This window comes from Macaca nemestrina, chromosome 17, assembly GCF_043159975.1.
Source record: "Macaca nemestrina isolate mMacNem1 chromosome 17, mMacNem.hap1, whole genome shotgun sequence".
In the NCBI taxonomy this organism is placed as follows: domain Eukaryota; kingdom Metazoa; phylum Chordata; class Mammalia; order Primates; family Cercopithecidae; genus Macaca; species Macaca nemestrina.
This window is the reverse complement of record NC_092141.1, coordinates 60,172,764-60,196,928: the sequence shown is the minus strand read 5'-3', so window position 1 is coordinate 60,196,928 and position 24,165 is coordinate 60,172,764. Positions and strand designations below refer to the sequence as shown.

The 24,165-nt window shown below is 48.3% G+C and overlaps 1 protein-coding gene across 1 annotated transcript in view; it reads left to right on the top strand.

Moving 5' to 3' along the window:
* Positions 1–2,329: 2,329 nt before the first annotated feature.
* LOC105472337 (insulin like growth factor 2 mRNA binding protein 1) overlaps positions 2,330–24,165 on the top strand; it is a 58,372-nt gene continuing 36,536 nt past the window's right edge. The window contains exons 1-2 of the mRNA XM_011725480.3: positions 2,330–2,805; positions 4,001–4,061. Coding sequence (XP_011723782.1) covers positions 2,631–2,805; positions 4,001–4,061 — 236 coding nt within the window. The 5' untranslated portion in view covers positions 2,330–2,630. The remainder of the gene's footprint in view (positions 2,806–4,000; positions 4,062–24,165) is intronic.

Sequence of the window (24,165 nt, the reverse complement as noted above, 5' to 3'; positions counted from 1 at the left end):
CCAGCTCATTGGTTTGTTTAAAAATAATGCTTGTGATCAAGAGCTAAGTATTAAGAGTCAGATAAGGGGGGAGGGTCGGAGGTGTGTGTGTGGGGGTGGGACACAGATGTCTTCCCACCTTGTTGGACAGAAAATATTCTTTCCACTCAACAACAAATAGCTTCTAGTACTTTAATTCTTGTTGTTCCATGGGAAAAAAACCCCACAAAAACAAAAATCCGACAAACACGTGGCTGGGTAGAACAAAACGCTCATTGGGGAGGGTGGGCTCTAAGGTGGTGGAGGAGATAGAGAAACCGAGTTGGAAGCCCTCCCCCGCCCCCAAGTCCCAGCCCCATTTCTTTTCAGTGCGCCGGGAAAACGGGGAGGGGGACAAAGGTGCTGCGTGCTGTCTTTCAACTCCCGACTTTTTGAATGGCATACAATCGTCCGGCAGCAGAGCGGTGAGCCGAAGTCGGAGTCAGCTCAGACTCTGCAAACGAAAAATAATAACAATAAAAAAAATTCAAGGCATTCATATTGGTGTAGTCAACACGTGTTGCGGAGTCTGCCCGGGCCGCCGGCGACTGAGACAATGGGGTCGGGGACTGGGGAAGGGGAGTGACCCCCTTCCTCACCTGCCCTTCCAGCACGCGTGCCCCCGACAGAATTATTCTCCCTCCTGCAGAGTCCGGAGTAACACCCCATTTTCCGCCTTGTTAAGGGGACTCCACAATTTCTGGGGGTCGACCCCTCCTTTTTCCCCGTTCCCTGGGCGAGGGGCTTCCAGGGTCTCCGGGCCGCGCTCTCCGCCACCCCTGGCGCCATCCCAGCCCCCGCCGCTAGAAACTCGTTGCTCTCGCTCGCCGCTCCGCCGTGGAGCCAGGGCTTGCGAGTGGACCGCGCGTCCCGCTCTCCGCCGCGTATCCGGGACTCCGAAACGCGCGGCGAGCAGCCCCCTCCCCCACCGCCCAGACGGGGGTGCGACCGCCCACGTGTCGCCCCTTGCCCAGTCGGGTCCTTCCCTCGGGCTCCCGGAGCTGGAGGATCCGGAATGAGTTGGTCAAAGCCGAGGGAAGGGACCCGGGCGGATCCGCTTCCCCCTCCCCAGGAACGGCGGGAGGGGGAGAGGAGGGGCCACCGCCCCCTCCCCTAAGCTCCCGCCCCTCGCTTCCCAGTGGGCCGAGCGGAAATTACCCCCTCCCCCCGCGGGTCTGACCTGGGGACGTGGGCGGGGCTTCGCGCTTAGCCCCCCGCCCTCCGTCCCTCTCCCGCCTTCCCGCCGGGTTCGGAATCCTGCACCCCAAACAAAGTTCCGAGACCCGAACCTAGGGCCCAGAGAGCTGCCAGCAGTGTCCTGGGTGGTGTGGGCGCTGGAAACTCCACCTGTCTGTCCCCGACTCGGAGGGAAAAGGGGACCATTCAAATCTCCACCCGGTCACTCCCTCCCTAAGACCTCCCCCTTCGGTTCGCTCGGGTTAGCCCTAGCTATCACCCCTCTTCCTTCTGTCCCACTGTCCCTCTCTCCTGGGGTCATCTCCGGCCAGTTCCGCGAGTTTCCCCCAGGACCCCGTAACGTTATCATTTAATAGCCGGACCCCGGGTGCGAACCACCCTTTCTCCCGTGGGGATCTCAAAACATGATTTCCCGCGGCTTCCTCGTTCTCCACTGGGATCCCCCGTGTTCCCAGCTTCCCAGTCCCGCGCTCGCAGGGTCCCCCGGTCGTGCATCCCCGGAGGCGGGGGAGTTTAGTGGGGCTGGGGTGGTGAAGGCAGAGACCCCCCCATTTAAACATCTAGGGAAAAGGTGGCTTTCTTTTTAAATCACCAGCTCGTGCGACCCTCTCCTGAAGACCCCAGAGTCTTCGGCTTCTCTTTGTCTATCTCGGCCGTCCCCCGCCTGTCAGTCGCTAGCAGTGAACCGGGGTGGGGTGAGCAACCCCGCCCCCCAAAACGAATAAAAAATAACCGTACATTTTACCCTTTAAGACCTGGGAGATCTGGGCTGGACCATCCTCCCCCAGTTCGGGCTGGGGTAGGGGGATGGGTGGGGGCGGGGCGCTTCCCTAGGGGCCAGGTTCTTGCAAAGGGGGAAGGGGCCATAGAGCTTCAGGGACGCTGCCCCACCGCCCCAGTTTACCACGGGGGTGAGTTGAGTTCCCCACCCTCAGGCGAGAGATTGCTGGGTTTGGCCGGAGGGCCGAGGGGCCCTGTGGCGTCGGGGGTCTTCCCCTGCAGGGTGGGTGGGGGCTGTCACCACGTGGCTTCTCCTTTTTTTTTTTTTTTTTTCCGCTCCATTTTTTTTCAAGTCGATTTTATTTAGAGGCGGCGCCAGGGCGGCCGCGGAGAAACGTGACACACCAGCCCTCTCGGAGGGGTTTCGGACCGAAGGGAAGGAGCTGCGCCGCGTCGTCCGTCTCCCTGCGCGCCGCGGGCACTTCTCCCGGGCTCTCTCCGAACTCTCCCGCGACCTCTGCGCGCCCTCAGGCCGCCTTCCCCGCCCTGGGCTCGGGACAACTTCTGGGGTGGGGTGCAAAGAAAGTTTGCGGCTCCTGCCGCCGGCCTCCCCGCCTCTCGGCCTAAGAGGCTTGCCGCCCGCGTCCACTCGTTTGGCCTTGCCCGGGACCGCGTCCTGCCCCGAGACCGCCACCATGAACAAGCTTTACATCGGCAACCTCAACGAGAGCGTGACCCCCGCGGACTTGGAGAAAGTGTTTGCGGAGCACAAGATCTCCTACAGCGGCCAGTTCTTGGTCAAATCCGGCTACGCCTTCGTGGACTGCCCAGACGAGCACTGGGCGATGAAGGCCATCGAAACTTTCTCCGGTAAGAGCACAGCCACCTCCCGGAAAAGCCACAACGAAAGCCCAGAACAACGGAGACCCGCACCTTCCGGTTCCTCTCCCGCCAACTCCTCTCTTCCCGGGCCTGCGGGGCTTGGCCTCTGTACCCAACCTCGACCTACCCCCTTCGATGCCCCCTCCCTCGCTCTGCGCCCCCCACCCCCGCGCAGAAACATTCGGGATTTCCTCATCCCTTCCTCCCAGCCCGAGATAAGCAGCTCTGGCTTCCCCCATCCCTCCTCCCCACCGACGGGGCGGGAGCCCCCACTGGCAGTAGTGGGGGGGTGGATTTAGGGACACGGAGATGACCCCCGGCTGGGCGTTATTTCCACGTCCAGCCCCTCCCTGTCCGCCGGTGGACGGCCCCCCAGCTGGAAAACCCTGGCTCCCCTTCCTCAGTCTTAGGCCTTTCCAGGCGTGGAAGGGGTCCCCCGGACCGCTTGCGATCTCTCCGTTTAGCGTGGGGAATGCAGCCCTCTAGCAGGACTTGCAAGGAAGGGGGTCCTGCCTCCTGCCTAGGGCCTGGGGCTTGAGCCATTTTGATTTGAAAGTGGGGCGTGAGCGGAGTGGCGCGGCGGCGGCGGCGCCGGGTCGCCATGCTGCTTCCCGAGACGCCGAGGCTGGGCCGAGAGGCGCGCGCGGCGGCAGCCAGGCACCCTCCCCGCCGGGCCCCGCTCCGCTCCCCCAGGTCCACCCCTTCCCAAACCAGTCCCGACAGGTGACCGCTCCGCGGCTCCAAGCCCTTCTTCCTGGCCAACAGAGAAAAATAAAAGTTTCGTTCTGTACACCGCCTCCCGCCCCGCGCCCCACTTTCTGAGGAACGGGGAGCCCTTTCTCTCCTAGCTCCTTCTCCCCACATCTGGGAGCAATGTAGGCAGCGCAACCACACAAATGGCCTCGCACCTTTCCCAAATCGGGATTCCAGAGCGATCCACTCAACGAGCCTCAGTGATTAAATAAAGCAAAAATTAAAAAATGAATAATAACGAATTTATAGACTCCACCATTCCTAGAGCAACCTTTTTCCCATCTGGCTGCAGAAGCCACTGCCTGGATTCCTAGGAAGATCTCGAATCCCAGTAACTCCTGAATTAGCCTAGTGTCTTTCCCCTTCCTCTTGCCACCCCCAACCCGTGTTCACGCTCTCATGGTAATTTTTTTTTTTTTTTAATCTTTAGGGAAAGTAGAATTACAAGGAAAACGCCTAGAGATTGAACATTCGGTGCCCAAAAAACAAAGGTAGGAAAGAGCTCTTTTCTGGGGGGGTGGGGGGGCCGCGGGGGTGTGCTGAGAAGCTGTGTTCAGGGGTCCATAGCGTCTCCAGTGGAAGAAACCCATTACTGGTCTTTCCCACCCCCAACTCCGGATGTTGGGGGCAGGGAGGGAAGATTGGCCAAGATCTTGTAATGGGTGGTTTACAGCTTGTAAAAAAAAATAAGTTGGGGCTGGGGTGGGCTAAAAGATGTTGCTTGTAGAATTAAAGGGGAAAGAAAATCAATAGGGGAGAAACCTTTTGGAGTTTGTTCAACTTGTGGGGCCGTTTTTTGTGGTGAACCTTAAAATCTTCGAAGAGTTCAGACTCGGCGATTTCTGCAACTTCGTAGCAGGCCTCATTTTCTGTTTTTCCCACTCTTTCCACACCATAATTCTTAAGTGGATTGCCCTTCTACTCCTAAGTGATGTGGAATCAGTTTCCCGTCCCCCAAATAATCCCCTTATGCTTGTATTTTATTTATATTTCTGCAACAGGCAAAGACTTTATTTTCCATGGACCCCCCCACCCCCAATCCCTCATATCTCACATCATCCTTCTCCCCAACTGGATTTTCCAAAGAATATGCCTTGGCTGTACTATCCTTTTCGAGCCCCCCTACCCCCACTCCTCCAGCCCATTGTTACAAGGGGACCATCTGGGGTGAGAGCTTTGTGTTGAGGCTGTGAGCTGGGGCTCTTTGGAGGGTCTAGAACTCCGTGGATGAATTGAATGGGGTGTGTGTGTGTGTGTGTGTGTGTGTGTGTGTTCGTTCCAGTACCCTCTCTCTATTCTCTCTCTTCAGCAAAATGGGGTACCTCCATCATGCTTACCGAGAATTCATGGTGGATTTCAAATATTGCATTGAACTCTGAAATCTTTCCTTGAACTCTGGCTGGGAAGTGTAAGGGCAGAGTCTTTCCACTTTTCTCAAATCAGACTTTAAACATGTTGACAGTGTAGAGTTTGCTCTCATGTCCCAAGTTGAAAAGCAGCTCCCAGTAAATCTTTGATCCTCCTCACCCCCCATTTCAACTGAAAACTTGGTACAATTCAGAATAGTCTCTGGCCTTTTCCGGGTGGGTAGATGGGGGGTAGTGACTGCTTTTTTTGGGGGACGATTAAGAGGGCCTAGAAAGTATAATGTAAGATAAAAATCTATTTAGTGGTTTATCTTGATATTTAAGTAACTTGGAACTATTGTGTCTATAGATCAATATGGCTTGTTATTACGTTTATAGAGCTTGCGATTTAACTTCAAATGCTTAAAATATAGTGTTATTGGAAAGGCAATTAGAGTTAGGTGTAAAGAGGTAATAAAATGGGAAGGAAGAAAAGAAGTCTTACTTGCTATTTTGAAACATTTTCTGGAGATGTGACCAAGGAAGATACACTGACACCAGCAGGTTTATTGAAAAGGATATGGATATTTGAACTGAAAGCTGAGTGTTGATGAAAAATATCCAGAATAAATGGAATTCTAAGATATGTGAATTTTTTCTTTTGCTCTTGAGGATGGTTTAAATTTTAGGGAATAAAGTGAAAAGCAAGAGAAATGGCAAAACGTGATGAAATGGAACTCAAAACATTTATATTTTTTCATGGTGCCCTGTATTTATGAATCTTTTTCCCCAAGCCATTTGCTTGCTTTTAAGCCATTTCTAGGCTCCTTCTTGTTCCCTCCAAAATGCATTACTGAGGGCTCTTTTTTGAGTTGGAATGGAGAGGGGGTTTGTGAGAAGACTGGGTAAAAAAAAATCTCTGTCCACACCCATATTAAATTAGATCTTTTGTGTGTTCTCCCCCTTCCTGAAATAATTTTTTTAGCCCAAACATTGAGTCAATTGTGTTTTCTTTGCTTTTTATTTTGGTTGGTGGTGAGAAGGCACTTCATTTTTCTAGAATGAATCAATTTTTGAAGTCTCAAGATTTAAAAAAGAAAGAGTTTGTTTTCATTAAGTCAGTTTGCTCTATCATTTTGTGTCTTTGAGGAAGTATGTTGTGGTATGTGTCTTTAGTCTGTGTCTGAAAAGTATTTCGTCAGTTAGGTTTGTTACTGACTTTTTCCATCATCTCATGGATGTATAGAACAGGAAATAGTTAATTATGACTAACACATTCTAAGCAAAATGAACTACACAAATAATATTTTGTGTATATATGTACTCTTGTATTTTCCTTATGAACTCTTCTTGAGGCATTCAGTTCCAAATGAACTATGATTTCAGTTTCTAAGATAATTCATAAAAACCCAACAACTAAATGTTCCTGGTGGTTTTGTTTTTTTAAGAGGGGGAAATCAAACAAAAGATATGCTATAACAATACCTCTTAATGTATTTTGTTCTCAGTTTGAATTTGATACATATAATTTGTACCTTTTTAAGAACTCAAGAGGCCGAACACTATGCATTTCAACTGAAAACAGCAATTAGCTTGAATTTTTTAAATGAGGTGATATTAAATTTCTCAGAGATCACCATCTCAAACCCCCTTTTAGTGTTGGAATTTGGTTAACAATTTGTGCTTGTTTGTTGAGAATTTGTTTATGTTCACTGCCAGATATTGAGACAAAAGAGAAAAATCAAATACATTTAAAAACAGTTGTGGAAAGGGCTTGTATATGTTTTATTCTGAGAGACCGAGGAGTAGTTGAGGTAAAGGGGGTACCATTTTAGTGTGACTTGATTACTTTGAGACATGATTTGCTTTTTAAGGGAATTAAACCTTTGTTACGCTTGCCACTGTGGTGTGCCTTTTTCTAGAGGAATGTGACCTAAAGATAGCATATTCACTGTCAACTGGTGTCATCAAAATAAAAGGTGTTACTGTTAAGAAAAAAATGAAGGAGATGCACTGAATCATTTTTTTAAAGGTGAAATGTGTTCACAGTAAGGAATTCTAAGTTTGGTGATTTCTTTAGGCAGATTAATGGTCCTTCTTTCCTTTTCCTCTGTGTTGACTTAAAATGAGGTGGGCTAGCTCCCTTAAATTTCCACCTATTAAATAAAATTAGTTTTATAAACCATTCATAAAATTGAGAACTCTCAAAAGAAAGTGTCCAAACTTGATTCCTATTTTTACAGTTTAATTTTCTGAAGTTAACAGCTTTAAAAATCTGTGAAGGGATGTCTTATAAATGGCAAAAAATATTTTAAATATATTTTAACAATGGTTTCTCGAGGTTCTGAAGAAATCACTGGATCACTAAACGTTTTCAAAACAACCTAAAAATTGCCTTCAGAAATGGATTTGCACTTAAGAAAACAAAAACAAAAACAAAAACAAACCCACCTTGTACTTTGGGGCTGAAAATGAATGAAGAGGGGTTAAAAAACAAGGGAATGAAAACTATTAGAGCAGCAGGGTTTTCAGGCACTTTTACTTTAATGGTTGTAATTATGGATTAGTATCCAAATGAAAAAGTTTTTAACTCATAAGAGGTAAAAGATACATGTGACTGCTATTCAACAAGAAAGTTTGAAGTAGAAACAATTGATTACTCATTTAAAAAGGTTTTCTTATTAATATTAGGTTAGAATTTTTTTTTTTTTTTTTTTTTTGCTTTACATAAGTGAAAAAAATGGTTGAATGTTAAGTTTTTGTGCACTGTTTGGAGGAAAGGTGGAAACTGGGGTACATTCTTTCCCTATTTTAATTTTCACCTAAAAATTAAACTTTGCAAATTCATAAATTAGTTTCCTTCACTGCTGGTAGAAGTCCTTAACTGTTCTCATTTGGGTGGTCAGTATTTCAAGATGAGAGTTTCCTAAGGGCAGTGGCAACTAAGTCCCTTAGAAGGCAGTGGCAACTAAGGCAGTGGCAGCTAAGTCCCTTAGAAGAATTGTAGGTTTCTAGAACCCCTTATTTTTCTGACCCAAATTAAAAAGATGAAATTTTACCATAATGGCTTCTCAGATGGAGAACTTTTTAGTAAAAAAGGGGAAGAACTGCAATTCCCATCACTAATTTATTCAAAGTATTGTTAATTGTTGAAAAGGTAAAGTTTTTTAAAGTTTTAATGGCACAGCTTTTGGTGGAAAAAAAACATTCTTATAATTATGTTTCAGAGATGAAATACATGACATTAGCAATTGGAGGAATCTTGATTCAAAGGTTCTGAGCTTCTAATCTTTTAAAATTACCTTAATATGTATCATTTTAATCTATGTGTGTGGGTACTTTTAAGGCTTACTTTTTAAGAGTGTATTTATACTATACTTTAATGTGTAGCAGCCAGTTGACAAAGATACTATTGAGATAGTCTAGTGAGTATACAATTTTAAAACATTTTAAAATTCAGGTCTGGTTTAGTTGAGTGAGAAGTGGGGAACAGCAAGTGCTATTTGTTGAAGTTTAAAGGTTTTGTGAAGAGTTATTTAGTGGTTAGATCTGTTGATTTTTGTGTGTGGGGTGGTAGTGGTGGTGATGGGGTTGTTAGAATAAATGTATAAACCAAAGGCATTTGAAGAACGGACATTTTCCCAGCTGTTAGAATTTAAATTAAGTCTTGTTCGTTCCCCATTCTCTTAAAAGATTCTTGAAATGTGGCTAATGTCTTCCAGAAAGTGCAGCTTAGAATTTGGGATGGGAGTGTTAGGGAAAGAAAAGGGGAGGAAAAAAGCAGCGGGGGAGACTGGAGAAATCAGACGAGTTAGTCCCGGCTTGGAAATTCCAGACGGGGAGGGGGGAGGGAGAGAGGGAGGGAGGGGAGATACGGGGTTGGGTGGATTTCCCGCTTCCCTTTTAAAGGGGAGCGGCTGGAGGCTCAGTGTTACCCACGGGAGAGGGGTCGGAGACGAGACGGGTGGTAGACTCAGCGCAGGGCAAGGCTATATTTCCTTTTGGAGTTGCCTGCCTTCCCTTCCCCTTTGAAAAAGAGAGAAGAGGGAAAGTGGCGGCGGCTCTGGAGGCTCTTCCTGGAGCGCTTGCCCCGGCCCGGCGGCCCTAACCTTCCCCGCCCGCCCCCGCGCCAGTCCCAGCCCGGCAATCTCGGCTCGCTCTGAGGTGGGGCCGCCCGCCTGCCTTCTCTTAACAAGCCCCTGACAGAGAACATCCGCTGGCCTGGGTCTCCGAAGAGGACTTCCCCTCTCAGATCCCTGAGACCCCTGGAGATCCCAGGCTGCTTGTGGCGCGCCTTAGTCCTGGGAACCCCCAGATCGCAAACCTTGCAGCAGATACCCCACGAAAGGGTTCCCCCCACCGGCTGCGGGCTGCAGACCCTTTCCAGCACCTGGGCTGCCTCAAGAGCTCTCCATTCTAAAGCAAAAAGCCAGTGGGTAAATGTGAAGTGAAAAGAGGCAAAAAGAGAGGAAGAGTGGGTAAAGGGAAAATAGGATGAGAGAGTTGGAGAGAAAATGGAAGTGCAAGTAGCTGTTGCTCTCTCCCAGTAGCTGAGGTCTTGGCCTGAGAAACAGAACCTTAAAGAGTTAAGTGTCAATTTAAGTAACCTGCAATCTTTACAAAATGAGCTGTTTGTGTCTGTCCACAGGTCTTGAAGGCTGACCGAAACAATAACAGAGGCAGTAATAGTAGTCAGAGGTTCTATCCATGGATTTTGTTTATCTTGTGAAAGAGAGACAACAGGCCTTCCAGTTGGCCACTGGCAAGGCTCTGAGCATCTTTCTCAGGGTCTCAGCCAGTCTTCGACTCCATGTTAGTATAAAACTGCACCCCATCCATTTCCACCTTTCCTCTCCTCCCCTCTACCTTTTAAATGCGTGTCAAAACAAAAAGCAGAAGGAAAGGTCTCTCAAACCTGTACTCAAGAAAGTGTATGCCCATTTGGTTACCGATGGTTTGGTTAAAAATGATCCTGTAAGATAACACCTGATACACACCATAGCAAGGAGACAATGCCAGCAGGAAGCTATTTAGTCCCCAGGTAGTGACTTCATTCTACTAGGAGAACTTGGGATGGCCCTTCAGCTTTTAATCAGAGGGGACTATTTACTTATTAGTGGATAGAAGAGGGGGTCATCCTACTATTAAAATTTATTGCAGAGCGAACTTTGTAACACCTGCTTACTACCTTGCAGCACAGTAGATTTGCAGTAATACAACAGGCTGGAACAAACTTTTGCTGTAACCATAGTCGACTGACAGAATATGTGTTGATTACAGGTAAATCACAGAAAAGTAGGTTTGGACCTCATACTTTTAATACATACAGTTGGAAAAACCCTGATTGCAACACACTGAAATGTAACTGTGTGCAGAACAAACACCATCAGAAATGCAGTCCTTTTGCAGAAATCCACATTCCCAGGAGCATGGCTGATCATAAGCAAACTGCTTTTGACTGAAATAGAGAGCATACAGCTGGATGATTAAGAGAAGTTTTGAGTGGATTGTGCAGATATTTTCAAGACCCCTTAGGACAAGTCTGGTTGTTAGACAAGTGGCATTTTGGTGGCTGGAAGGCATGTAAGGGATGTGTCTGATATGGGATGGCTGGGAAATTTTGCGTATAGTTTAGAGGAGGGTTGTGGAGAAAAATCCCATAATAGAGGAGGCAGGAGAAGAGGGGAAGCTTTGCATTTTCTCTTCCTTTCTATCGCGTCTGGTTAGTGGATTCTAGTCAGTCCTCTCCACATTTCCTTATGAAAAGAGGATTAAGGAGAACTTCAATTTTTTTTTTTTTCATTTTGAATTAATTTTAGTTAAAAACTCAATCACTCATTCAAGCCAGGCCTGGTGGTTCACACCTGCAATCCTAGCACTTCTGGAGGCCGAATAGGGAAGATCACATGAGGCCAGGAGTTCAAGATCAGTCTGGCCAACATGGTGAAACCCTGTCTCTACTGAAAATACAAAAATTTGTCAGGTGTGGTGGTGCATGCCTGTAGTCTCAGCTACTCGGGAGGCTGAGGCCAGATAATTGCTTGAACCTGGGAGGTGGAGGTTGCAGTGAGCTGAGATCGCACCACTGCACTCCAGCCTGGGCAACAGAGCGAGACTGTGTCTCAAATAAAAACAGAAACCAACTCAGTCACTCATTTGGATGTTTTGGCCACTTGAAATGGAAAATGTTAAGTCTGAGTGAAATTTGATTGGATAGTTTAGTTTAGTTGATTGGATATAGTTAGGATCTTTAAGCGGAGAAATCAGAGATTCAGAAATATGTGTGTAATGGTTGTTTGTGTGGTCTGAGCTCTTTGGCAAAGAGGAATGAGGAGGAAAGGAATCATTCAAAATTCTTAAGACTCCAGGAGGGTAGAAGTGCTGTTAGGTCAGAGTCTTAATGACCTACCCTAGGTCTCTCACTCATCTTTTACTGGGGTCTGGAGGAAAGGTCTTCCTCCCAGGAGCATTCAGGGTTTAAAAGCTTGAGCTCAATTTCTGTAACTGTAAAGAGGTGGTCCTAATAGTAGTACACAATAGCTCTTATTGTTACTATTTTGTTGTAGATACTGACTTCTCTCACTCCTGCCCTAGCCATTGTTTGTCCTCCTTTGAAGCTTTGCAGTTGTATCCTACTCTGCCCCATATAGCTGTGGTAAGCTCCATGAGTATTAGAACTGATCAAGTGTACAGATGCCTGAAAATGTGTCCATGAGAGTTTGTGTTTGAACTGTGTGTGTCAGCTTGGGCTATATATCTAAGGCACTAGGAACAGTGATGGCTAGGCATGTTGAAGGGGGTCTGTGTGTAGGGTGCTTTGGTAACTCTACCTGTATGTTGAAAGGAAAAGCCATCTTTTAGTGGAGAGAGATGAAGCTCACCAGGGCAACCCCACAGAGCCCCTAGATTATAGATTCCCCCAGTACATTCTCTGAGACAGAAGGCTTGGAGAGATGACGCAAGCATGGCAGATAATGCTACTAATTGTTCATTAGGGGAAACAGGCCATTTATTCTGTTACCATTTATGCCCTGAACTTGGTCCAGGTTCCTAGCTGAAATTTCACACTTTAGGGCTACTGTGAAAGGTACATGTAGAGTAGGGACATTGGTAAGAGGGGAACTACCTCTGCATATAAGGTAGGTGTTGTAAGAATTCAGGATGAAAGGGACTGTATGAATCCTCCTGGGGGTCTGAGGAAGGAAGAAATGAGAGCGATGTCCCCCCTCTGCTGGGATGGGTATGTTTATTTTCATGTCCTGCTCTTGGTAAGCTAACAAAATAGGCATTCAGGAACTGGGGATCCCTAGATACCCAGGGGTGACTGCACACATTGTTCCCTACTTCTTCTGCCTCTGTAGTGTCCTCACATTCTCTCCCTGGTTCCCTGGTCTGGAACCAATTCCCAAAGATGCACACAGAACCCACTTTTATGCCCACTTCTTCATTTCAGCTCTCTGCTCAAAGGCTGCATGCCGTAATGCAGGCACATGGGTGGATGCATACACATACATACACACAGGTCCACAGCCCCAGCCCTGGGAATAAGGGTTGAACCTTCTTACTGGGATGGGGAGGAAAAGGGCTTCTCATCCGGATGTGGTTTTCAGTCTTTTAACAGGCTTGTGACTTTAATCATTTACTATAAAGGGTTTTACAATTAGTTTATGCAGAATGATGTGTGTTGCCTCTTTCTAGAGTGGCATTTGGGATTGCTTGGGGCTCGTCAACTTTCCATTAGGGACTCTGAGGAGGAGAAAATGAGGGGAGACAGGAACTGAAATGGGAGCTTTTGGGTGGAGTAAACTTGTTGAGGATGTCTATTCAAAGTTAGAAATATTTATTCTACTTCCTCCTTAAGGTCTCTAAGTTGCTTGGAAGGAGAACCTCCAACTATAATAGAGACCAGTTGCTTTGGCAGGATTTGGAGACGAAGTTCTAAATTAAAGGGCAGGCCAGGCGCAGTGGCTCATGCCTGTAATCCCAGCACTTTGGGAGGTTGAAGTGGGTGGATCACCTATCAGGGGTTCGAGACCAGCCCGACGAACATGGTGAAACCTCGTCTCTCCTAAAAATACAAAAATTAGCTGGGCGTGGTGGCTAGCACCTGTAATCCCAGCTACCGGGGAGGCTGAGGCAGGAGAATTGCTTGAACCCAGGAGGCAGAGGTTGCAGTTGAGCAGAGATTGTGCCATTGCACTTCAGCCTGGGTGACAAGAGTGAAATTCCATTTCAAAAAAAAAAAAAAGTAAAAAAAGTAAAAAAAAAGTAAATAAATTGAAGGGCAAAGATAATTCTTCACAGAGAGACATGGTTGTTGGTGGCTGCAGCCAGTGTATTCCAAACAAAGACTAGATGTACTAGGATGTTGGCTGAGGAAGCAGCTAGATTCAGAAGAATGTACTCTTGTTAAGGGTCTTCCTGAAACTTATTTAAATTTATTTAAAATCTAGCTGACTGAGGTTATCTATAGGGTTTTCTTCCTCTCTATATTTATTACTATTTGGTTAAGATATGCTGCTGCTTTTTAGAATAGAGTGGAGTGATTCCTGTCCAGAATGAGCTCTGGGTGTAGGCAGGAGGTGGAACAGAATGATCTTCACAAACCTCTAATATTTCTGTGAGATAATCTTTGTTCCACTCTTCTACCCTTGCCCCTCTTGCTGGCCATCTTGAATGAGTAGTTTCCTTTAAACTTCTAACTAAAAGAGGAATGCTGTCTGTCTAGGTCCAAACTCCTTTGCTCTCTTCTCTTAAAAGCCCCATGGTTAGCAACTGTAGCCTGGGAGTGTGTGTGGGGTCCTTGCCACTCAGTCACTGGCTGTTTGAAAAATAACTTAAAGATATATATTTACAATGAAAAGCCATGGGAGAAAACATTTAATAAGACGCTGCAGACTTCTGTGATAGTTTGCATATTGCTGCAAAAATTGGTACCTCTAATGTATTCATTGATTCATACATGCATACATTCATCCAGTTACTTTTATCCATTAAGAGTCTACTATTGCATGAGATGCCTTTTGCTTAGGTATTAGAAATACAATGAGGAACAAGTGAAAGACCCTGATCTTACAGTGCAGATGGAAGGAAATATAATTTTTTGTTTGTTTTTTTGAGGTGGAGTCTTGCTCTGTTGCCCAGGCCAGAGTGCTGTGGTGCCATCTTGGCTCACTGCAGCCTCTGCCTCCCGGGTTCAAGCGATTCTCCTGCCTCATCTCCCCAAGTAGCTAAGACTATAGGTGTGCGCCAGCATGCCCGGCTAATTTTTGTATTTTTAGTAGAGACAGATTTCACCATGTTGGCCAGGCTGGTCTTGAACACCTGACTTCAGGTTATCCACCCACCTCAGCCCCACAAGATGCTGGGATTACAAGCGTGAGCCACTGTGCCCTGCTAGAAATATAATTTAACAGATATTTCAGATATTTTTTCTTTGGAAACTTGTGGGTTTTTCTCTTTATCCTTGGTGTGTGTGTATATCTATCTATCTATATATAAATATATATATATTTTTTTAAAAATATTTTTAGGCTGGGCGCGGTGGCTCACACTGTAATCCCAGCACTTTGGGAGGCCAAGGCGGGCAAATCACTTGAAGTCAGGAGTTCAAGATCAGCCTGGCCAACATGTGAAACCCTGTCTGTACTAATACAAAAATTAGCTGAGCATGGTAATGCATGCCTGTAATCCCAGCAACTCTGGAGGCTGAGGCAGGAGAATCTCTTGAACCTGGGAGGCAGAGGTTGCAGTGAGCTGTGATCGTCCCATTGCACTCCAGCCTGGGCAACAAGAGCAAAACTCCATCTAAAAAAAAAAAAATTGTAAAATACACAAAAAGGTAAAATTTAACACCTTAACCATTTTAAGTATATAGTTTAGTGACATAAACGTTCATGTCTGTGCGCGGTTGCTCACGCCTGTAATCCCAGCACTTTGGGAGGCCGAGGTGGGTGGATCACCTGAGGTCAGGAGTTTGAGACCAGCCTGGCCAACATGGTGAAACCCTGTCTCTACGAAAAATAAAAAAATTAGTCGGGCGTGGTGGCGTGAGCCTGTAATTGTAGCTACTCGGAAGTCTGAGGCAGGAGAATTGCTTGAACCCAGGAGGTGGAGGTTGCAGTGAGCTGAGATTGCGACACTGCACTCCAGCCTGGGCGAAAAGGAGCAAAACTCCATCTCAAAAAAAAAAAAGCGGCCGGGCGCGGTGGCTCAAGCCTGTAATCCCAGCACTTTGGGAGGCTGAGACGGGCGGATCACGAGGTCAGGAGATCGAGACCATCCTGGCGAACACGGTGAAACCCCGTCTCTACTAAAAAAATACAAAAAAACTAGCCGGGCGAGGTGGCGGGCGCCTGTAGTCCCAGCTACTTGGGAGGCTGAGGCAGGGGAATGGCGTAAACCCGGGAGGCGGAGCTTGCAGTGAGTTTAGATCCGGCCACTGCGCTCCAGCCCCGGCGACAGAGCGAGACTCCGTCTCAAAAAAAAAAAAAAAAAAAAGCAACAAAAAACCATTCACATTGTTGTGTAACTATCACCTTTATCTATCTCTAGAACTCTTCATCTTGCAAAATTGAAACTCTGTACCCATCAAATAATAAATTACCCATTCCTCCTTCCCTCTGGTCATTTCCAGTAAATAGTGCTGGGATTAAAAAAAAATGGCCGTTTAAAAACTATTGCCAGTTTTACTTTTTCTGTCACCTCTTCATTCTAAAGAAAATGGAAGCCTTTGTGTGCCCCTTTCCTGCATTAAATACTGATTATTTATTGAGTTTTTATTTAGCATTATTGGGTTTTTTCATGTGGGGAAGTGAGACATAGAGGTTGAGAGGGCTCCCAAAAGAGAGAGGTACAAGGCCAAGTCTCTGCCCTCCAGCATTTTCACTTTAAATCCAGGAAAAGCTGAGAGTACAGAGTCCAGGAGTCCATGCACTAAAATGGGAGGCACACAAACTCAGGAACAAAAATAGAGGAGGGAGGCCCTAGAGCTAATCTAGGTTTTGGAGGCAAGGCAGAAAAAATATAGGAATGGGTTAAGAGGAACCTCGTGGACCAGCCTGGCTAACATTGAAACCCCGTCTCTACTAAAAATACAAAATGCTGTAATCCCAGCACTTTGGGAAGTTGAAGCGGGTAGATCACCTGAGAACAGGAGTTCGAGACCAGGCTGACCAACATGGTGAAACCCCGTCTCTCCTAAAAATACAAAAATTAGCTGGGCATGGTGGCGTGCACCTGTAATCCCAGCTACTTGGGAGGCTGAGGTAGGAGAATCGCTTGAACCCGGGAAGTAGAGGTTGCAGTGAGCCGAGATCGTGCCACTGCACTCCAGCCTGGGCAACAGAGTGAGAGTGTCTCAAAAAAAGAAACAAAAAAACAAAACAAAAACAAATACAGCCTTGTGGATGGACAGGAAGCTGTTTTTGGGCAGACCATTCACCTAGAAGAGGGAGGCATTAAGTGAGGATTCACAGAAATGAGGCTCTCAGTTAATAGGGCAGCCACTCTTGTTTATTTCTCTTATTGAGCATCTTTGCTTCTGAGCACTGTGAGGTGGTAAGGCTCAAAAGATGAGTTCTGTCTACAATTGCAGGAGCATTTATTGAGTATCTACTCAGATCATGCTGTTACTTCACCGAATCTCCCAAAGAACTCTGAAGGTATTATCTTCATTCTACAGAAGAATCTGAACTAAGGTCACAACTTCAATAAGTAGGAGTACTGGGATTTCAAACTCAGGCATTTCTATTTCCAAAGTTGAGCTCCCTTAGAAGGTGCGAACTCTGGAGGTTGAGGCAGGAAGGTTGCCTGAGCCTACATGTTTCAAGTTACAATAAGCTATGATGGTGGCATTGCACTCCATCCTGGGTGACAGAATGAGACCCTGTCCCCCCAAAAAAAAAAAAAAAAGAAAAGAAAAGGTTGGGAACAGGTGATCCTCCGATACCCAGAGAGGTGGAGGTTTTCTTGAGCTTTTTTTGCAGGGGCTGGGAAGTGGGGCGTAAGCTTAGCAGATAAAGTCAGTTGAAGAAAATTGAGATTGGATGGGTCCAAATTTTCTCCCCTTGTCTGGGTGGCTAAGATGGGAAATGGGAATTCTGTTGGAATGAAATAATACACTGAGAGGAAGCTGAACAAAGTGGAAGAAGGATCTGAGTGGTGTTAGAACTTAGGTGTCAGTCTCAGCCTGTCCTTTTGCAGATGTGTAAGGTGTGGGATCTGGGGTCACTATCTATTTTCCTGGGACTCTGTTTCCTCACCTGAATCCTCCCCATCTCCAGAAACCTCATAAAATAAGCTGGATGAATGTTTTGAGTTCTAGGAGCCTTCATCCTTTGACGCTTCTGGAAGGTACCAGGGCTGGAGCTTTAGGCTGATCCTCCCACCCCCCCTTTTGTTTGGGTTCAACCCACGGGAAAATGGGAGCTTGGGGGGAAGGGCGGGAATTGAGATGCTTCCTTTTCCCTCCTTCTCCTCCTCCCTCCTCCCAGCAGGAAAGGACAAAGAGTTGACCTTTGTTACAAGTCTACAGAATCATAATTCATAGTTCCAACATGTTAGTTTTTCTTTCTTTCTTTAGACAGGGTCTCCCTCTGTCACCCAGGGTGGAGTGCAGTGGCACGATCACAGCTCACTGCAGCTTTGACTTTACCAGCTCAAGCAAGAGCCTGAGTCTCCCAAAGTGTTGGGTTTGCAGGCACCAGCCACCACGCCTGGCTTCCATACGTTTTAGTTTCTAAAAAATCAGGAACCCAGTTACTTTTTTTTTTCCTGGCAAGTAGGAACAGGCTGCACAATGTAGTGACATTTGCTGGCCAGTGTCACCTTGACCTCTCTGAGCCAGTTTTCTGATCTGCAGAACGGAAGTAGCAATATTCTCAGTCTCCCCTGTTGTTGAGAGGCTCAACTCAGCCTCTTGTAGTGGTTCCAGATTCATAGTGTGGGCAAAGAGAAGTACTTTGTGAACTCTAAAGCACCATGCAAAGGTGAGTTATTAACAAGATCATTAATTGATGATACCCCAAAAGGGCTGAAAGGTCATTCTCACCCCCAAACAAATGCCCTACTCTGCATGGGGGCGAGTATGACTTCTATTGTGACTTTGCTATGGAGCTTCCCAGAAGGCCTTGGGGACTTTCACGGGAGGAGAGCGTTCTTCCTCTGCGGGCGCCGAAGGCTCCTAGTTCCGTGCCCCCACCCTGCTCCCAGGCCTTAGTTCCTGGCCTCACAGTGGGAGGCCTCCCGCCCCGTGCCGCCTCCTCCCGCGGCCCAGCCAAGGTCTCTAAGGAATCCCGCCTCCCGGGCCATTTTCTCCCCTCCAGCCTCCGCGGCCCCACTTCCAGCCTCTCCCGGGCTCCCTACCCCCAACCGGTTGCCACTTAAATGCTTGCAGGCCTGGTGCAGGCGGGAAGCCCCCTTCCCCCACAGGACCACCTCAGTCACAGCCCTGACCACAGGGAGGTCGGGTCTGGATTTACTAAAGGACCCCGGAGGGGGAGACTGCCCCTCGCCGGCTGCCTGGCTTCGCCATGGGGTCGGGTTTCGACCGGCCGGTGGCTCTGGAGAGAGACAAAGGGCAAAGTCCTGGTCCCCACCCCCACCCCGCAGCCCCTGGCGCGGGTCCCCTCCCCCTCGGGGCCCAGGGCGGGTAGCCGAGGGCCGCTGGTGCCTGCCGGACAGGTTTGGAGCGAGTCGGGGCGCCCAAGGGGGCTTTGGCGGTAGAACATTCGAGACTGTGCGGAGCCTTGTAGCGGAGGGGTTGGGTGGCTGCTCTGTCCCCCTCCTTGTGCGCTGCGGCCTCAGCCCACCCAGAGGCCAGGGTGGGAGTGCGAGTGCTCAGCTTCCCGGGTTAGGTGAGAGGGGCTGGGGAGGGGTAGGCTGTGGGCACAGGCGGGGATAGCCCGCCCCTCAGCTGCGCCATCTCAGTTCTCAATTGCCCGTTCACGAGGGCGCCCCTCCCCCGCCTCAGCTGCCGCCGCCCTTCCCAGGCACCGCACTATCCCCCTTAGTGGTTCTCCCCACAGTCCCCGTCCCCCTCAGTCTCCCTCTCAGTCTCTCTCTCATTCTCCCCCTCAGTCCCTGTACCCCTCAGTCTTCCTTCAGTCTCAGCCCCATATCGCCGTTCCCCTCAGTGGCCCGCTCTGCTGCGCTTTCCCCTGCTCCACCGCGAGGGGCCGTGTTCACCGCCTGGGTCCTCTTGGCTGTCCCCTCCTCCTGGCCAAGGATAGGCGAGAACCATCTTGGAAGGCACTCAGTCCTCCCAGACAGGATCCTTGGTGGTAGAACATTCTAGACCGTGCGGAGCCATGGGGAGGAAGACCTACCCTGAGAGGGCACTTGAAGGGGAGGAGGGCCACGCAGGGGCCGGTGTCAGGGGAGAGACTGGCTGACGAAGCGCCCGCCAGGAAGAAGCCAGCAGCAGTGCCTGTTTCCCACCAGCAGGTCATGGTTGGCAGCTAGGGGGAGATGCGGATCCCTGAGGGCTCCTGCGCAGTGCCCGCCACTCACGGATACGCAGACGCTTGCTTGGCTGGTGCCCAGATGTTTGCCCATCCTCACCAGGGGGCACTAAGGACCACGAGGAGCACGTGGATGTCCGTCGGGTTCTTCTCATGGTGCAGTGGGAAGCTGCCGAAGACTGATTGCTTTGGAGGCTGGTCTGGTTTCCTCTCCTTGCTCCTGAGAGGGCCACCTCGGCTGTCCCTCTCACGGAACAGAGCCCGACTCTGTCCCTTTCCAAGGCACCTCGCATGACGCCTTCCACTGGGCACCAGCTCCATCCTCGGCCGGGCCTCTGAGCCCCCGAGTGCCCAAGCGTGTGCTCTGTCGCCCAGACTGGAGTACAGTGGCATAATCTCGGCTCATTACAACTTCAGCCTCCCAAGTAGCTGGGATTACAGGCATGCGCCACAACGCCCGGCTAATTTTTGTATTTTTAGTAGAGACGGGGTTTCACCATTTGGTGAGGCCAGTCTCGAACTCCTGACTTGAAGCGATTCGCCCGCTTCGGCTTCCCAAAGTGCTGGGATCATAGGCGTGAGCTACTTCACCCGGCTGTGAGCTTATGGCTTTTAAGCTTTCTGGAGAGAGGCTGGCATCTCCACCGGGGGCGAGAGCTAAACCAGTATCTCCAGGGAGGCGGGGCCGGGCCGGAGATGGTCTTCCTGCCCTCCACCTATCCCTCTGTCGGAGCTTAGTAACCTTCCCGACCCCGGGGGAAGATTCTGAAACTCTTCCCTTCCCTCTGCCAGTCTGAGAAGGATGTTGAGCAGTGTGCCTGAGGAGGCCTCCCCATCTCTGCTTCCAGCAGGAAGGCTCAGTTGCACAGCTCCTGTTGGGTCATCTCTTTTCCATTTGTCCTCATACTTTAGGTTTGTCCTGATGGTTTCTTCTCCACATCCCTCACTCCACCCCAGGGACCCCCCCATATTCTCTGTGCTTCCACATGACCACCTCTCCCCTTTGGGAGTCACTTAAGATGGAGGAGAGGGTGGCAGTTAGCCCAGGCTGATGTGGAATTGTCTGGAAAGAGCTGGGCTGTCCCAGAGCTTCGTTTTGGCCTCCTTGGGGGCTGCTCAGATGGGCTTTCTTGTCAAACTATTTCCCAAATAGGCAAATTGAGCAAAGTGTTCTTGCTGAGGTTAGCTTGACCCCCGCCACTTAGTACCTTCCACAAGTTGCTTTCTTCCTCCCCCAGAGCAAGATGACATTTTGCATGGTAGGAATTTTTGGTGAGCACCCTTTCACCCCGCTAAAAAATCTCCCTGACAGCCATCCAGCCGTATCATAGGGCACTTAGCTCTTCTGCAAGTGAAATCCCGTGCCCAAATTAGAGCCGCATGCAGTAAAAGCCAGTTGGCACGCGCTTAACCATACAGAATATGGGCACTTTTCCTGCTCCTGACGTCGGGGCTGTTCAGGCTTCTGCTGTATTAACACTTGTCTTCAGAGAGAAAGCAGAGGAGTTTGGTGCAGTGAGCACAAGCAGCCTACTAGTCCTGCCTCCAAGTTGGCAAGTCTGTTTCCTTCTCTGAGCCTCAGTTTCTCCATCTGTGAAATGAGGGTGACTGTTTAGTATCCTCTCAGGCTTCAGAGGCTTACCCCCTTTCCTTTCTACCTCAATGTATCAATCTGATGTTTTTCAACTGGAACTTACTGGTGACAGATTAAGGGGGGGGGGTGTGTGTGTGTGTCTGGTCATATAAGCTAAGTGATTCCCTTCTGTCCCCTAAACATGGGTAGAAGAGCCCTCTAGAGGAGTGGGAAGAAGGGTTCAGCCCAGAGTAGCTCTTGGTGACCTGCTTTTCTTTCCTATTTTTCCCCAACAAGGAGTATAGGAAGGAGGCAGTGTGTGTATGCCACATACATTAAAAGACCTTGTTCACAGGGTGATAGTTGCATTCCAGTGGTGTCCTTGCCTTCCAGTCCCCTCACACTCTGGCTTTCTTCGTGGTGGTGGCATCTGCTCTGCTCAGTCCCACATCTCCCAGTAGGTCAATGTTTTCTGGCCTCTACCCCTGCCAGCCTGCCACCCGACAGCCCGCCCGCCCGCCTGTCCTCCTGCCTGTCCTCCTGCCTGTCTGGCTGCCCTGCCTCTGGATCAGCCTGGCACAGAGCCCTGGGCTTTTGGCCAGCTCCTCCTCCCCTCCCCGCCCCCGCCCCTTTTCTCAGCTACTGCCATGCCTGAAGCGTGCCAGGTCCGCCCCCTTCAGAAGTTTTCTTGGACAATTTTTTTTTTTCACCGCCTCTCTACCCTGTAGGGATAAGGAGGTGGGGTGGGGAGGAAGGGCTGAGTCAGTTGTGATTTTCTGGAAAAGGCAGAGGTTGGCACCTTAGGGCAACTTCCAGATGGGAGGGACAATTGGGAGAGGGGCCAGCTTTGAGAGGGGGCTTCTACTCTGGTGTCAGCCACATGGAACCCTCTTGTTGAAGAGTTAGCAGAATCATCTACTTCTGAAGGGGTCCAGTGAGCATCCCTCCCTCACTCCCCAGTTAGCTTTGTCTGTTCTCTTATCCCAGACCAAACCAAATCAAACCAAGTCCCCTGCTGGACTTTAAACCTGGTGAAAGCAGGGACCATGCCAATCACTGTGTGCTGGGTACTGTAGCACAGTGCCCAGCACTGTCCAATAGAAATGCAATGTGAGCCATACATGTAAGTTTTTATTTTCTACAAGCCATATTAAAGAAACAGGTGAAATTAATTTTAAAGATAGTTAACTCAACATATAAAAAATGATTTCAACATGCAATCAGTATAAGTAATTATTAAAGAGATATTTAATCTTTTTTTGGAGGGTACTCAAGTTTTAGAAATCTAGTATTCTAAACTAGATTAAAATTATTTTTATTTATTTATTTATTTATTATTTTTCTTTTTTTTTCTTTTTTTTTTTTTTTTTGAGACGGAGTCTCACTCTGTAGCCCAGGCTGGAGTGCAGTGGCCGGATCTCAGCTCACTGCAAGCTCTGCCTCCCGGGTTCACGCCATTCTCCGGCCTCAGCCTCCCAAGTAACTGGGACTACAGGCGCCCGCCACCTCGCCCGGCTAGTTTTTTGTATTTCTTAGTAGAGACGGGGTTTCACCGTGTTCGCCAGGATGGTCTCGATCTCCTGACCTCGTGATCCACCCGTCTCGGCCTCCCAAAGTGCTGGGATTATAGGCGTGAGCTACCGCGCCCGGCCTATTTATTATTTTTCGAGTCAGAGTCTCACTCTATTGCTCAGGCTGGAGTGCAGTGGCATGAAATCAACTCACTGCAACCTCAACCTCCTGGGTTCAAGTGGTTCTTGAGCCTCAGCCTCCCAAGTAGCTGAGATTATAGGCACTTGCCACCACACCCGGCTAATGTTTTATATTTTTAGTAGAGATGGGGTTTCGCCATGTTAATGAGGCTGGTCTTGAGCTCCTGACCTCGGGTGATCCACCCACCTCGGCCTCCCAAAGTGTTGGAATTACAGGTGTGAGCCACTGCACCTGGCCATATTTTATTTTATACTTAACACATTCCAAATTCAGATGCTACGTTTTGACTGGAAACACTTGCTCTGTTTTTAAATTTCATAAAGTTTACAGTTGAAAAAGTTAAATAGTTATATATATATATTTTTTGACACGGAGTTTTGCTCTGTCGCCCAGGCTGCAGTGTAGTGGCATGATCTCTGCTCACTGCAACCTCTGCCTCCCAAGTTCAAGCGATTCTTGTGCCTCAACCTTCCCAGTAGCTGGGATTTACAGGCATGCCCACCATGCCCAGCTAATTTTTGTATTTTTAGTAGAGGCAGGGTTTTGCCATGTTGTCCAGGTTAGTCTCAAATTCCTGACCTCAGGTGATCCACCTGCCTTGACCTCCCAAAGTGCTGGGATTACAGGTGTGAGCCACCACGCGCGGCCTAACACTTAAAGTTACAGAATGAAACATTCATTTGCTCAGTTGGACTGGCCACGCTGCAAGAGCCTCAGCAGAGCAGCCAAATGTAATTAGTGGTTTTTGTAGTGGACAGAGAAGGCCCAGTGTATAGTAGCTGTCAAGATAACAACAACAACAACAACGAAGAAATGGCTCCAAGCAGCTGGACTCTTACCAGAAACCACCAGCTTCTTGACTTCTGATTAGAAATCTGGTACCTGTTAGATGATGTGAGCATGGTGTGTGTGTTTTTGCAGGTTTGAAACATGTTTGTTGCTCATTTTCCAGCATCCGGGGAACCCCAAACCGGCTCCCAGTCTAGCTTTGTTTTCTAATTGCTTCAGGCTGATGCCTTCTCTACTTCTTGAGATGCCTGCAGCCTTGACTGAAGACTTAGATATCATTGGGATGAAGTTAAAAGTGTTAGGTGGGGATGGGCATTAAGCAGTGTCTTTACTTTGGGGTTATGGATGGATTCGAAAGTGTTCATTAACCCCTGAAATCTTGAAATGATGTGCAAAGTGCATTTTTCTGGTGGAGTGTTCTTGCCTTTTATCCTAACAGGAACTATCTCAAAAAAAAAAAAAAAAAAAAAAGTTAAGAACCAGTTATTCAGACTATTAGGGCACAGAAAATCCGTCTAATTAAGAAGGTGTTTCCTTATAGGTAGACAGGGTTGATCCCTGTCTGGGGACACAGGACCCTCTAAGATGGATTAATCCTACTCCTAGTTTCCCAGATGTGAGAAACTGAGGTCCAGATTTGAAGGCTTGACTTGTCCAAGACCACACATGGAGCCGGAAGCTTGGCCTGGGGGAAGGGTGGAGGTGAAGGTTC